Source organism: Molothrus aeneus, chromosome 23, assembly GCF_037042795.1.
Source record: "Molothrus aeneus isolate 106 chromosome 23, BPBGC_Maene_1.0, whole genome shotgun sequence".
In the NCBI taxonomy this organism is placed as follows: domain Eukaryota; kingdom Metazoa; phylum Chordata; class Aves; order Passeriformes; family Icteridae; genus Molothrus; species Molothrus aeneus.
The window spans coordinates 1,116,408-1,130,000 of record NC_089668.1 but is presented as its reverse complement, the minus strand read 5'-3'; the positions used below and the strand labels follow the sequence as shown (position 1 = coordinate 1,130,000).

The 13,593-nt window shown below is 48.1% G+C and overlaps 1 protein-coding gene across 7 annotated transcripts in view; it reads left to right on the top strand.

Moving 5' to 3' along the window:
• Positions 1 to 11,088, top strand: part of SRRM1 (serine and arginine repetitive matrix 1) — an 18,371-nt gene extending 7,283 nt beyond the window's left edge. For 2 of the 7 annotated variants that reach the window (XM_066564729.1, XM_066564736.1), the window contains 13 exons: positions 407 to 607; positions 1,073 to 1,294; positions 1,830 to 1,934; positions 3,440 to 3,711; positions 3,820 to 3,900; positions 4,230 to 4,316; positions 4,920 to 5,058; positions 5,297 to 5,338; positions 7,081 to 7,188; positions 7,658 to 8,119; positions 9,082 to 9,259; positions 9,724 to 9,918; positions 10,094 to 11,088. In XM_066564729.1, the coding sequence (XP_066420826.1) occupies positions 407 to 607; positions 1,073 to 1,294; positions 1,830 to 1,934; positions 3,440 to 3,711; positions 3,820 to 3,900; positions 4,230 to 4,316; positions 4,920 to 5,058; positions 5,297 to 5,338; positions 7,081 to 7,188; positions 7,658 to 8,119; positions 9,082 to 9,259; positions 9,724 to 9,918; positions 10,094 to 10,198 (2,197 nt within the window). In that variant the 3' untranslated portion in view covers positions 10,199 to 11,088. The remainder of the gene's footprint in view (positions 1 to 406; positions 608 to 1,072; positions 1,295 to 1,829; positions 1,935 to 3,439; positions 3,712 to 3,819; positions 3,901 to 4,229; positions 4,317 to 4,919; positions 5,059 to 5,296; positions 5,339 to 7,080; positions 7,189 to 7,657; positions 8,120 to 9,081; positions 9,260 to 9,723; positions 9,919 to 10,093) is intronic. The other 5 variants (XM_066564732.1, XM_066564731.1, XM_066564730.1 and 2 more) reach the window with 5 other exon arrangements.
• Positions 11,089 to 13,593: the final 2,505 nt, after the last annotated feature.

The following is a 13,593-nucleotide window of genomic DNA, read 5'->3' as shown; positions in this document are numbered from 1 at the left end:
AGTGCTGGGTGTCCCTGGGTGCACAGGGCTCTGAGTGTGGCTGTCCCCAGGCAGTGCTGGGTGTCCCTGGGTGCACAGGGCTGAGTGTGGCTGTCCCCAGGCAGTGCTGGGTGTCCCTGGGTGTGCACAGGGCTGAGTGTGGCTGTCCCCAGGCAGTGCTGGGTGTCCCTGGGTGCACAGGGCTCTGAGTGTGGCTGTCCCCAGGCAGTGCTGGGTGTCCCTGGGTGCACAGGGCTCTGGCTCTGTCTGTCCCCGAGCTGTGCTCTGTCTGTCCCTGAGCTGTGAGGGCTCTGTCTGTCCCCGAGCTGTGAGGGCTCTGTCTGTCCCCGAGCTGTGCTCTGTCTGTCCCCGAGCTGTGAGTGCTCTGTCTGTCCCCGAGCTGAGCGCTCTGTCTGTCTGTCCCCAGACGCAAGTCCCGCTCTCCCTCCCCTCGGCGGCGGTCGTCTCCCGTGCGCCGCGAGCGGAAGCGCAGCCACTCGCGCTCCCCCCACCACCGCACCAAGAGCCGCAGCGCCACCCCTGCCCCCGAGAAGAAAGAGGCCACTCCTGAGCCAGAGCCCTCCGTGAAACCAAAGGAGACTGTTGTGCAAGAGGCAGCTTCAAACAGGTGAGAGCTCTGTGTGTAGAGCCACGTGTTGCCTTTAAAAAATGGAACTATTATTCTAATACCTCACTGGAGCTTGGCTTGGGCAATGCCTGCTCCTCCCTGTGCCCCTGCAACAGCCAAAGCATTTATTTATTTTAGAATCTTCAGTGAGGTTTCTTTGTCCTGTGTAGAATTCTAAGGGCAGTGTGCTTTGCTACCACTGTGATTTCATTGTCCTGCTCATCACTGACACTTGTGACAATGTCATGTTGGCTTCCAGCTGATTGTCATCATGTAGCCTCTATGTTACTTACTCTTTTTGAATCATTGTACCACATTCTAACTCTTTTCACAGTTCTGGAGCAGTTTGTCAGAGAATGGGCAGGAGAATGTTTGTTGCAGGGGAGTATCTTGGCAGCTTCTAAAATGTTGCTCTGCAGGCTGTGGTTTGTATATGCTTACGAATGAAGTCCTTATTTTTAACAGTGATATCCCAAAAGCTCCTAAACCTGAACCACCTGTACCAGAGACTAAGGAAACTTCACCAGAACGTAATTCAAAGAAGGAGAGGGAGCGGGAGAGGGAGAGGGAGAAGGAGAAGGAGAAGACTCGTCAGAGATCCCCATCTCGGTCCAAGTCCAGGTCAAGGTCCCGGTCCCGTTCTCCGTCTCATTCTCGACCCAGAAGGCGCCATAGATCACGGTCAAGGTAGGGCTTCAGGTGCTGACAGTGAAGCTTGAGAATATTTTCTGCTGAAGATGCCACTAAATGTTCTTGGTTAGTGATGTTTTTAGAGGTGTTGAGCTGTGGATGTTTTGGGCCAAGTGAGGAGGATGCATTTGGTGTATAAATGTGTTTGGGAATATTTTGTTTGTGTCGATTTATGAGAAGATCCTCATGGTGACCAGCACTGATCAGAGAAGGAATTCAGCTGCTTAATATTGATAATGAGAATTGTGTAGCCTTTCTCTAGGACATGGGTTTGGTGTGAAAATGCTGTAAAATACTTTCTTTACCTCCTTTTTTTATTATTCTACTACTTAGTAGAGTGACATTGATAAACTTCAAAGCCCTGATTGTGTCTGTACATTTGGCATCCTCACCTAAATACAGCCTTGATAGGATGCACTTGGAGGAGAGCAACTCTGCACTCAGTGCCCCGAGGATACATTTCCTCAACCATGGAAGTTAGATAGTTGCCTTTCACTGGAATTTCCGATGGTGACAGGTCTTACTCCCCTAGAAGGCGACCCAGCCCGCGGCGCCGGCCGTCCCCGCGCAGGAGGAGCCCGCCCCGGAGGATGCCTCCCCCACCCAGGCACAGGAGGAGCAGATCCCCGGTCAGGCGGTAAGAGCCCTGCTTTTTGAGACAGCTGAGGGGCTAAACCTGCAAAGTTAACGGGAACTGGAGCTGTGTTAGCAAAACTCCCTGTTCATCTCACCTTAGCAGTGGCAGGTGTGTGATCAGAGTGATGGAAAAACTGCAGTGTTGTGTTTCCTGAGTGTGCTGTGGGGGAGCACGGTTGCAGATGTGAAATGATTTTCTTCTGAGTTAGGGTAGTGATGAGAATTCCACCTTTTTGAAAAGTGGCTATTTCAGAGCTTTTTTTCTTTTTTGCTTCTTCAAATGGCTCTGGGTAGCTCCCAGCACAGGCTGACATGATATCCCTTAGGGCTTTTTTGCTTAAGTCTTAGTGCTTTTCTTTCCTGACAGGGGAAAAAAAATGAGAACGAGTTGGGAATTTTACTCATTGGGAATTTTTAATTATGACTTGTATTTCTATCACATAAAATTAAATTTGGACTTGAAATATGTTTCTTCTTCATGTTTTCTTAAGATTCTTCAAGATTTGCCCTTTGGTGTTGAAAGTCACATTTTTCACAAGATAAGAATTGCTCTAGAGACAAAGCTCTTAGCTGCCTTGCAAAGTAAATGATGTGCTTTTGGCAGTGTCAAAATAGAGATTTGTCTTCATGGGGAGAGAACAGATTCTGATCCTTTTCATAGGAAGAGAATCAAAGTGATGCTTCTTGTGTACAGCAGTTGTTTTTGAGGAAGGAACACTTCTCTTCCTTTCTGTGACAAGGTGATAACTATTGCCTGAGTTTGTCAATATGTTCATTTCACACAGTTACTGGGAAAACTGTGAAAAGTATCAAACATGTATGTTGCAAGATGTACAAGAGCACCCTTTCAGCAAATGTTTATCTCACTCAAGGTAGGGTTTCTTTTTTCCAGGTTCTCAGGAATTCTGCAGCCAAAGGTGGATTCTGCAGGTACACAATTGCAACAGAACTTGCCACAAATTTTGCCGCAGAATTCTGAGGCCCTACCTTTTAAAATTGCAAAGTAAAGATGAAAAACTAAAACATAAGGATGGATAGATGGATTCTGAATTGTTAAGTTGTTAAGTTGTCTGAAATTTTCACCTCCTGGTGTAAAACATTTTAGTGTCCTTGCACACTATGCTCTTACCCAGATCTGCTCTGGAGACCGTTAAGTCACATGTGCTAACACAAGACAATTCTCTTAACCACCCAGAAATTAGAGAGCCCAACCAAAACTAATTGTTTCCAGGGGCAAAGCCTAGCTGTAGCCTGTAGATTGACAGAAAGCCAGTGAAGGTGACACTAACAATTTTTAGCTCACTGTTATAGTTAAGAATAACTGAAAGATTGGTCGTTATCCTCCTCTCCTCCAAAGCGAGCGTTGCAGGCAGTCCACCATGTTTGGGAAGTGCTGTTGTCTGTGGCTCAGTGTCTGTGCTTGCAAACAGCCGCAGTTCTTTGTTCTTTGTGCTGACGTGTTCCCCGCCGCGGCTGGCCAGGAGCTGATGTGCCTTTGATTTGCAGGAGAAGACGCTCCTCGGCCTCGCTGTCCGGCAGCAGCTCCTCCTCGTCCTCGTCGCGCTCCCGCTCTCCACCAAAGAAGCCTCCCAAGAGACCCGTGTCCAGCCCCCCCCGCAAAACGCGCCGGCTGTCGCCCTCTGCCAGCCCCCCCCGGCGCCGCCACCGGCCCTCGCCCCCCGGCAGCCCCCCGGCCAAGCCCCGCCGCTCGCCCACCCCCCAGCAGTCCAACCGCGCCCGCAAGAGCCGCGGCTCCGTCTCCCCCAGCAGGGCTTCAGGTGAGGGACACCATCGCAGCTTGGCTTGTCCCTTGGGGACTGCTGTTCACGTGCACCCTTGGAGGAATGGTGGGAATTGCGGCTGAGCTGTTGCGTTTTGTCTTGTAGCACCCAAACACAAGAGTACTGAGAAAAGAGAGTCTCCTTCGCCAGCACCCAAGCCCAGGAAAGCAGAATTGTCGGAATCAGGTATGGCTCTGGCTTCTCAGCTCTGCTGCTGGGCGTGGGGCTTTTAGTCAGAAATCCTTGGGCAGGGAAGTGCTGGGCCCTCCAGAAAGTCTGGCATTGAAATCAAGAGTTTTCAGAACTCTAAAGATGATCACTCCTACTGCCTCATTCTGTCCAAGATTGCTTGGAATGAAAGTTCAGCCAAAGTGTATTCCAGCCTTATGTTATCCTAAGAGTTGAGTCGGGGAAAACCCCATACCTGATGGTCTGCTGTCCATAACTTCGCTTCTGCCTGCATAGGCAAATCTTTATCCCTGGTTTAAGTGCCCTGTCCTTGTGTGTCCTTTCAGAAGAAGACAAAGGAGGCAAAATGGCTGCAGCAGATTCTGTCCAACAGAGGCGCCAGTACAGGAGGCAAAATCAACAGTCTTCATCTGGTATGGAGCACAGAAATTCCCGAAAACTGGGTTGTAGTTTCCTTTTGCAGGAAGTAGTTAAGTTCAAATACAGATTAAAACTATTTGCTCTGTGCTCTGCAGTGCTATTGTAAACTTAATTACAGATTTGCCACACATAATGAGGTCACTTTAATTATTACTCAGGAGGAATAAAAGTATGACTTTTAAAGGTCATTACATCTTTTGTTAATGGGTTTGCAGCTTTAAAATTGCGCTTCTAAACTCTTAACATCACCCACAAATACTGTGTGCTGTGGATTACATCATCTGTCCTTACTTTGGACTCTTTTATGCTTGAGATCAGTAAATTCACCTGGGTATTTTTGTCCACATAGTTTCAAAAAGCAGCTGCAGTTCACCTTTTAAATTATCTGTCTAGCCAAATTTTATGAGGACAGTTTGTATTTTTACCCAGTAGATTGATTTATCAGTTAAGTTCAGCCAACGCCTTCAGTCAATCTGTTTGAATTTCGGGTTCCGATTTGATGGGAGATGAGGTTGGTTTGAACTGCAGCATTACCCTGTCAGTGACCAGTGTCCCAAGGATCATTTTCCAGAGAGTGATTCTTTCTGTGTTTGCAGATTCTGGTTCTTCGTCTTCCTCAGAAGAGGAGAGGCCCAAGAGGTCGAACGTGAAGAACGGGGAGGTGGGCAGGCGCCACCGGCACTCGCACTCGCGCAGCCCCTCGCCCCGCAAGCGCCAGAAGGACTCCTCCCCTCGGTAACTGCCCGAACTCAGCTCCTCCCTCCCTGCTGCTCGTGTCTGTCTCTCTGCAACTCTCACCAAATGCACATCGAGTCATGCCCACTCTGCCCAGATTTCTTTCAAGGTTTCCTTCCCATTACACTCATTTGGCAAAAATTGCTCTGACCTTTCTTTGATGGTGTTCATTTTTGCCTCAGATCCGTGGCAGATAGATCTGTTTTGTTTTGTTCTGTTTTCCCTCCACTGCTCTCAGGATGCAGATGGAAAAGAGGTGGCAATCACCAGTGATGAAAAGGTTGGTTAGAAGTTCATCTCTTAAACAGGCTGTCATTTATTTTGGCATGGATAAGCATTTGCCATCCTTTTGTCCTTTAGACTTACACACTCACGGTGAGGGAAATTCAGACTGATGTGCTGCTTCTTGTGTTGGACCTGGAACCATTTCACTGGCAAAAAGAGAAGGAGCAGCACCTGCTGTGTCCCTCACTGCTCACCCCTTGTTATTTCACATCAGCCTGTGACATCAATAACTTTGATGTTGTTACATCCCACTGATGCCTGGAAACAGCTGAACACTTGTGTTCCTCAGGGGCTCCTGGCTCCAGACACCCAGCTTTGGGTGAGCAGTGTTGGGTTCCTGCTGCCACTGACTCAAAACCCTCCTGCACACTTGCAACAAGCAATTGAGATCTTGATCTTCTGGGTCAGAGATGATTGAAACTACTGGAAGTAGACAATCAGTAAAACAGCAGTGACTTGTTTATTTGTGACACTTTTTGCTCTGTGTCTCTGTGTTGATCTAGAAATGCAGAAAGGTGCAGGAAGCTTGATGGGTTTATTAATTGGATGTAATGACCCTTGAGCAGGCTGTAATTAAGCCTTAGCTAGCAGATACTCCCAGCACACATCATGATGCAGGAGATAAGGATGACTCCCTCACCAGTGCAGACCTTCCTAATTATGGATCCTGTCAAACATTTCTATGGAAAACAGGTTGGGATTCAAAGGCTTTGATCTTGTTTTGCAACACACTGAATCCACATACTGCCTGTTGCATAAATACATCTTTAATTAGGACAGTCAGTACATTTGAAGGCTGGGGGTTTTTTGGATCATAAAAGAACATTTTGGAGCAAACTCTTATCTATAAAAGTGTGTTTCATTGCCTTGGAGAACAATACCCAGCATGTTTGAAATCAGATCTCACTTAATGTAAATGAGCTGCTTTGCTTTTTAATTGCTCTCAATTTTCCCTTATCCAGTCATTTTATCTTAATTGCTTTTTTTTAAAAAAAAAGGAGTATTTCACTTTGCCAATATTCCTTTCCTTTAAAATTCTATGCAAGAATGTGTTGGATTAAAATTCCCTCTTCCAGAAGTCTGTTGTAAACCCTGCAAAGCAGAAAATGGCTCATTTGGTGAACAGTTTTAATCCAGAGAGCTGCAGTTCAGCAGCCACTCTAGTTTTTTTCACTGCATTTCAAGAAATAAATAATTTTGGATTTCAGATGGAGCACAGTTTCACACTGTGAAGAAAATTACCTCCACCCAAGGCAAAATTAGCATCTATCAAGTGATCTATCACTTATTCCAACCATTTGGTCTTTCTTTGGCTACAAGGTGGTGATGGATCAGGTTGTGCATGTGTGGAATTGTGTCCTGGGTGATGTGGTGGGCTCAGGGTGACAGGTGGGCTCAGGGTGACAGTCAGACACCGTGGTGGGCTCAGGGTGACAGGTGGGCTCAGGGTGACAGTCAGACACCGTGGTGGGCTCAGGGTGACAGTCAGGTGGGTTCAGGGTCACAGTCAGACACTGTGGTGGGCTCAGGGTGGCAGTCAGGTGGGCTCAGGGTGACAGTCAGACACTCATCATCTCACACTCTTTAGAAGGGTTCAAGTTCGTTTCTTTCCATCAGTGCTCCCAGTAGAATTCCATTGCGAGGTGCATGAAGGAGCAGACTTTGTGCAGTGGTTGCAGAGCAGGGAGCAGCTGGTGGCTCAGCTGGCGTTCCCTGATCAGTCCCTGTTTTCTGCAGCAGCAGGAGGAGGAGGAGCCCCTCGCCGCCCCCCGCGCGCCGGCGCCGCTCCCCTTCCCCGGCGCCCCCGCCCCGGCGCCGCCGCTCCCCGTCCCCGCCTCGCCGAAGGTACCGACCCCAGCGGGCACCCCTGGGCACGGGAAAGGGCTCTGCTCCCAGCTCCTTCTCTGGGAAGCTGAGGGGGCTGCGGTGTGTTGGTGAGGCTGGGTGTGGTGGGTGCATGGCCTGGATGTTGTTGGGTTGCTGCTGCAAATCCTGAATCGGAATGACACAACCGTGGGATGGTTTGGGTTGGGAGGGACCTTAAGGATTATCCAGTCCCACCCCGTGCCATGGGTGCTGACACCTTCCACTAGCCCAGGTTGCTCCAAGTTTTGTCCAACCTGGCCTTGGACACTTCAGGGATGGGGCAACCACAACCTTTCTGGATTTCAAGAGTTTTATTTTAAACTCTTTTGACTTCTAAAGGATTCTAGTTTAAATCTTGAGAAGTTCAAAGAACTCTGGAGTCCTTTTGCCCCTCTGCAGGGCACTGCTGACTGCCTGGCTGGCCCCTGAGCGTTTGTTCTCTTTGCAGGTCTCCATCACCGCCCCCGCGCAGACGTTCTCCCTCTCCTCGGAGATACTCGCCCCCGATCCAGAGGCGATATTCCCCCTCTCCCCCTCCCAAGAGGAGAACGGCTTCTCCTCCTCCCCCTCCCAAAAGAAGGGCCTCCCCTTCCCCCCAGTCCAAGCGCAGAGTCTCCCACTCCCCACCGCCAAAACAGAGGAGCTCCCCCTCTGCCAAGCGGCGCTCCCCTTCCGAGTCTTCCAAGCACAGGAAGGGGTCTCCTCCCAGCAGATCCAACAGGGAAACGCGTTCTCCACCCCAAAACAAAAGGCATTCACCTTCACCACGGCCTCGAGCTTCCCACCCCTCCTCCAGCCCCGCGCCGCCGCGCCGGGGAGCGTCGGCGTCGCCGCAGAGGAGACAGTCACCCTCACCCAGCAGCAGGCCCATCAGGAGGGTGTCCAGAACGCCAGAACCCAAGAAAACAAAGTAAAAAACCCATCTTGTCTGCTCTGGGTTTGATGAGGGGTTGTTGTTCAGATGTAATGCAGTGGAAGTAGTTAAGGAATCATAGAATCCCAGAATGGTTTGGGTGGGAAGGGACCTTAAAGCCCATCCAGTGCCACCCCTGCCGTGGCAGGGACACCTCCATTGTCCCAGGCTGCTCCAGTCCCTGGCCTTGGGCACTGCCAGGGCTCCAGGGGCAGCCCCAGCTGCTCTGGGCACCTGTGCCAGGGCCTGCCCACCCTCACAAGGAAGAAGTTTTTCCCAATATCCCATCCATCCCTGCCTCTGGCAGTGGAAGCCATTCCCCCTTGTGCTGCCTGCATAAAAATCCCTTCTCCCTCCTTTTTATAAGACCCTGAAATGTGCCACAAGGTCTCCCCAGATCCTTCCCTTTATTTGCTGGCTTTAAAGAAAACTTAACTTTGTCTTTAAACCGAACTGTGGAAGGGGACCAGCACTTCTCATTAGCTCAGAAATGATTCCATAAGTGACCATTCATGATAAACTGCTACAATTGTAAATATTTTTGTCTTTAGTGAGATGCTGCTTTTCTGAGCAGACTGTGAGAAGTGTGGTGCTGGCTTATGAGTTTTTTCAGAAGGAAATGTAGCTGAGTGGAAAGCCTTGCACAATTAAATAGCATTGCTGTTCTCTTGACTTTTAATTTGATTATAACTTAGTTAAAGCAGAAAGGCAGCAATCAGTTCTAAGCAGCAGCAGGGTTGTTTAACAGCTTTTCAGGCTGCATTATCCCTCTGCATTATGGATCCACTCTGCCATTGGATGGTTTTGCCTTTTTTATCACACCAGCAAAGCAAGTAATCAATTTTTTAAAATCAATTTCAATCTTCGAAGTGCAGCCTGACCAAGTGAAAGCACAGGTGTTCCCTTGGGTGTTGATGTTGCCTTGTTCTGTGTCTCAGCTCTGACTCTGTGTTCCCCAGGGCTTCCACCCCCAGCCCCCGGCGCGTGTCCTCGTCCCGCTCTGCGTCGGGGTCACCTGAGACAGCTCCCAAAAAACACCCAGGACCTGCATCTCCTGCCCGCTCTCGCTCTCCTTCTGCAAACTGGTCACCTGCAAAAAAGGCCAAGAGCCCAACTCAGAGCCCATCACCTGCCAGGGTATTTGTCTGCTCATCAAACAGAACTGTACTCAGAGGGCAGCCTCTGCTTGGGAGGGCTGAACTGCTGAGCAGCCCCAGGGTTGGTTATTCATTGGGGGAAACTGCTTGGGGTCATTCTTCATTGTTAAAAACTTCTAAAAAGAATTTATAACAGGAATTTTTCAAGCTTAACATCTCCAAGTGTGGGAGAAAATAGTGCTCTATAGAAAATCAGACTTCTGGGGAAAAGTCTGTCCCTTTTCATGAGTGTATGTGAGTTTTATGGGCTACAGAGTGAGGGGGGCCTGTTTATGGTCAGGATCCTATGTGCAAACTCAGAGTATTCCCAGGGGAAGGAGAACAGATTGTTTGGTATCTTCACCTCCTCTTCTGAGGTGTTTCCCAGGGGCAGTTCCATTCTTTGCCGGAGAAGTTTGAAACCTTAGAGATGAGTTGTAACATGTATTGAATTATTTATTACAGAATTCAGATCAAGAAGGTGGTGGCAAGAAGAAGAAGAAAAAGAAGGATAAGAAGCATAAAAAGGATAAAAAGCACAAGAAACACAAAAAGCATAAGAAGGAGAAGGCAGCAGCAGCTGCAGTGGCTGCTGCTGTGGCTCCAGCAGACACCACCTCAGCACAGGGAGAGCAGGAAGCAGAGACAGAACCCAAAAAGGTGAGAATTTGGGGCTTTGTCAAGGGTGGGCGTGCGCTGCTCTGCCGCTGTTCTGACAGCCCTAATTCCAAATGAGATTTGGGGTGTGTGATTCCCTGTGGGCATTTCAGGGCTGGGAGGGCTCAGCCTGGCCAGGCCAGGGGTGTTTGAAGCAGCTCTTTGTGTTTGTTTGAAGGAGACAGAAAGTGAACCCGAGGACAACCTGGATGACCTCGAAAAGCACCTGCGGGAGAAGGCCCTGAGGTCCATGAGGAAGGCGCAGGTGTCCCCCCCCTCCTAGGCCAACCCTTTGATATAATGTACATTTTATTTGGTTTGTACTCAGAATTCAATTTCAAATTGCTAAATGTGTTTGAGCTTTAGAATATAACATTTGTTGTAATAATTGCTAGGTTGAGGTTCACCATGTACAAAGGGCATGGATTTACATTACAAAAGGTGTCCACAGTGTACTAGTGACATTCTTTCATTGACAGTCAGCATAATTTCATTTAGAGTGAGACTTTTTAGAAGCAGTAGGAATTTGTTTTGGAGGTTTGAAACATGACCGTCAGTTCCCTCATTTCTTTGAAATCCAGCAGAGCCTTGAGCAGAATTTGTGAGGGGCTCATTTGACTTCTTTTGTATCACTTACATGATGCTACTAACCTTTGTGGTTTGTAGGCTTGCCCAGGAGTAAAACCACTGCAGAATTCAAGGAAGTACATCTCTATTTTAATGCTTTCTACTGTTGCCTGTATAGTCTCCATTAAAGCCAATCAAGAATAGCAATTTAGAGTGGTACATAAATGAAAGCATGTTGTTTACCAGGACACTGTGGGTTTATATTGATGTAACATGTTGATTTGGAACACTGGAATTTCATTTGTATTTTTATGTTCTTTTTTTAAAGGGCAGTTTCCATGATCAGCAGACCCAGAAAAAATAATAATAATTCCTTCAGTTCCATAAATTTTGTTTGTGAGCTGTCGTTGCCCCATTCATAAATCTTGTCTCGTTACGGTTCTTCGGAATGGTCTGAGCAACTTTCAGAGCTGTGTTCTTTGAAAGTTTAGAGGAACCTGAACTTTGGATATTGTCATGTTTTCACTGTTCTTTGTTTTTGTTTTTTTAACTAAAGCTATATAAAGCTTGTGGATTAAACAAAATAAATTTCTAAATTTAAACAGATGTTGGCTATTTTTATCTGGACGTTTACATTTGCTAATCAGCTTTGTTTTGTGCAGGGTTAATGACTGCTCAGAGATGAGAAAGTGTTTGATCCACTGTGCTGGCTCTGGGAAAATTGGGGCTTTTAACTGGCCTGGTGGAGCAGGAAAAGCCCTTTAATTAGTGATGCTCCTGTGGAGTTCTTGCCAAGCAGGAGTCTAACAGCCTTACCTGGGCAGTGCTCTGAGAGGATGGAGAAGCTCAAACTCAGTATTTGCTGTGAAAATTGCTGGTCAGAACAAGTAAAGTGTTTGAAGGCCCTGCAAGAAATGAACAGCAGGTTGGATTAACTTGTGGAAGGAGCTGTAGTGGTGTGGGAGCTCATCTGAGGAATCCTGGGGGCTCCTGACTTTCCAGAATCATGGAATCACAGAGTGGGGTGGGACCTTACAAAGCACCCGGTTCCAAGCCCCTTTTAATCCCAGGGAACTTGCTGGGTTGCTGCTGTGCAATTCTTGTAAAAACCCCAGCTGTGTTTCTGAAATCAGCTCAGTTCTGAGGCCTGAGGTTTTTCTGGAAGGTGCTTTTGAATTCTTTTTGTGCTGCAGCTGCAGCAGCTGTGATGTACACAGGGAAGTTGGAGACGGGTGAGCCTTTCCTTGCCCTTGTGCAGGGTCTGGCCTGAGGCAGGGCTGCTCCAGGCCCTGCCTGGGAGGGGAGGTTTCAGGGCAGCTCCTCTGTGCTGAACCTTTTCTTTCTTCACATGGATGTCAATGTGTGCTCAAGTGCTTGTAAACCTCCTCCAGGGCTGGAATGCTGAGATCACCTGTTACTAAAACGTGTGTGATAAATTCCAAGAAGCTTCTGGACAGAGGCATTTTTCAAAGTCCATTTGGGTGAATTTGGTGCTTGAGGAGCCACAGACCTGAACTCAGGACGTGCTGATCCTCATTCACTTGGATTTTCCCTGCATGTCCTGCAGGGGTGCAGCTCCCCAGGGTTTAATGCCTCCTCCTTTATCATCCCAATCTTGCTTCTACCTGGGTTTGGTGACCTCTGAGTGCCTTTTAATCTTAGCACTAATAGAAGTTCTTTAAATACATTCTGGGCCTGAGTCACTGCTTATCCTCCCTCACACCTATTTCCATCTCCTGCCTCCAGGCCTGATAAAGGTCCTCTGGATGGGCCAGGCCTTCCCTCCCCATTTCCATCTCCCTTGTAGTTCCTATTGTTGCTGCTCCCCCTGCCTCTTTTCTTCATCTATCCATAAAGAATGGTGTAGGCTTAAAAAGAGCAATTAAATGCAGTGTTTAAAAAGAGCATAACCTCTAAATTGTATTTAGCTTAGTATTTTAATTTCTTCTTATCCATTCAAGTAGTAACATTTCATCTAAATATCAATTGGAGTAATGAGCCCTCTCCTGAGCTGTTGCACAGACCCTTTTGAGCACAGAATCTCTGCTGGGCTGGGTTCCATCTGTGTCTCTGCTGTTCCTGACACCACTGAATTCTCCCCTGATCCTCTGATTGAGCTCCCCTCATCCAAACCCAAATTGTCTGATCCCTTCCCCACTCCAGCTTCTTGGTTAACCTCTCTGTTTTTAAATCCTTGTGTTTGTAGTTCAGAAATGACCCTGCAGGTTCCTGGTGTGATGAGGCAGGACCTACCTGGATCTGCTCGTGCTGAATTTTGGCTTCCTGACCCAGGCCACCCTCGTGAAGTGACAGACACAGGTCTAGGTAAGGGACTTGCTGCAGTGATTGTATCCAACTCCACAAGAAGTTTAATTGGGCTGTGTAACTGCAATGGAACTGAGTCCTCAGCAGTGAGTGTGAGGCTGAGGCGAGTCACAGGTCAGTCTCTGTAGCTGCTTCTGAAGAAAGATGTTTGTTGTGTCAACAAGTGGCACAATGGCAGGTGTGTGTGCAACAGTTCCAAGCTTATGGAAACTCAGGGCTGGATTGTTAAATTTTTCCACTTGTGTGACTTTGGCAATTTGCCTGGGAGTGCTCGTGGAGCTTCCTGAGCCAAGGGATTTACCCTGAATTGCCCCAGGACACAAAACTGTTCTGCTGCTGCTCCCTGGGAGCCCAGGGATCAATCCCAGCAGCAGGGCAGAGCTCTGTGCTGGGAGCCATCCCAAAACCTCCCTCACCTGACACAGATCCATGTCCTGAGCAGTGAGGGCTGCAGGGAGGGACCTGGGCTTGGAGGAGCAGTTGTGCACTGTGACTTCATTCCTGCAGCACCAAACTCCAAGCCCCTGTGTGCTGGTGTCAAAGCAGCTCTGGGAGGAGCAGCTCAGCAGGGCACAGAGCTGGATTTTGGTGGAGTTCATTCCACCTGTTGTGTGTCATAACTGATGATCTGGTACAGGATCATCTCATAAACCCTTGATTTGTCTGCTTGAAGTCCACTCTGGATGTCACCAATGTCTCAAAGCACTGACAATTCAATGGAATTGTGTTTCTCTTAAATCAGGTCTTACTCATAAATTACTATTGGAAGTAATTCTATCTCTTCCA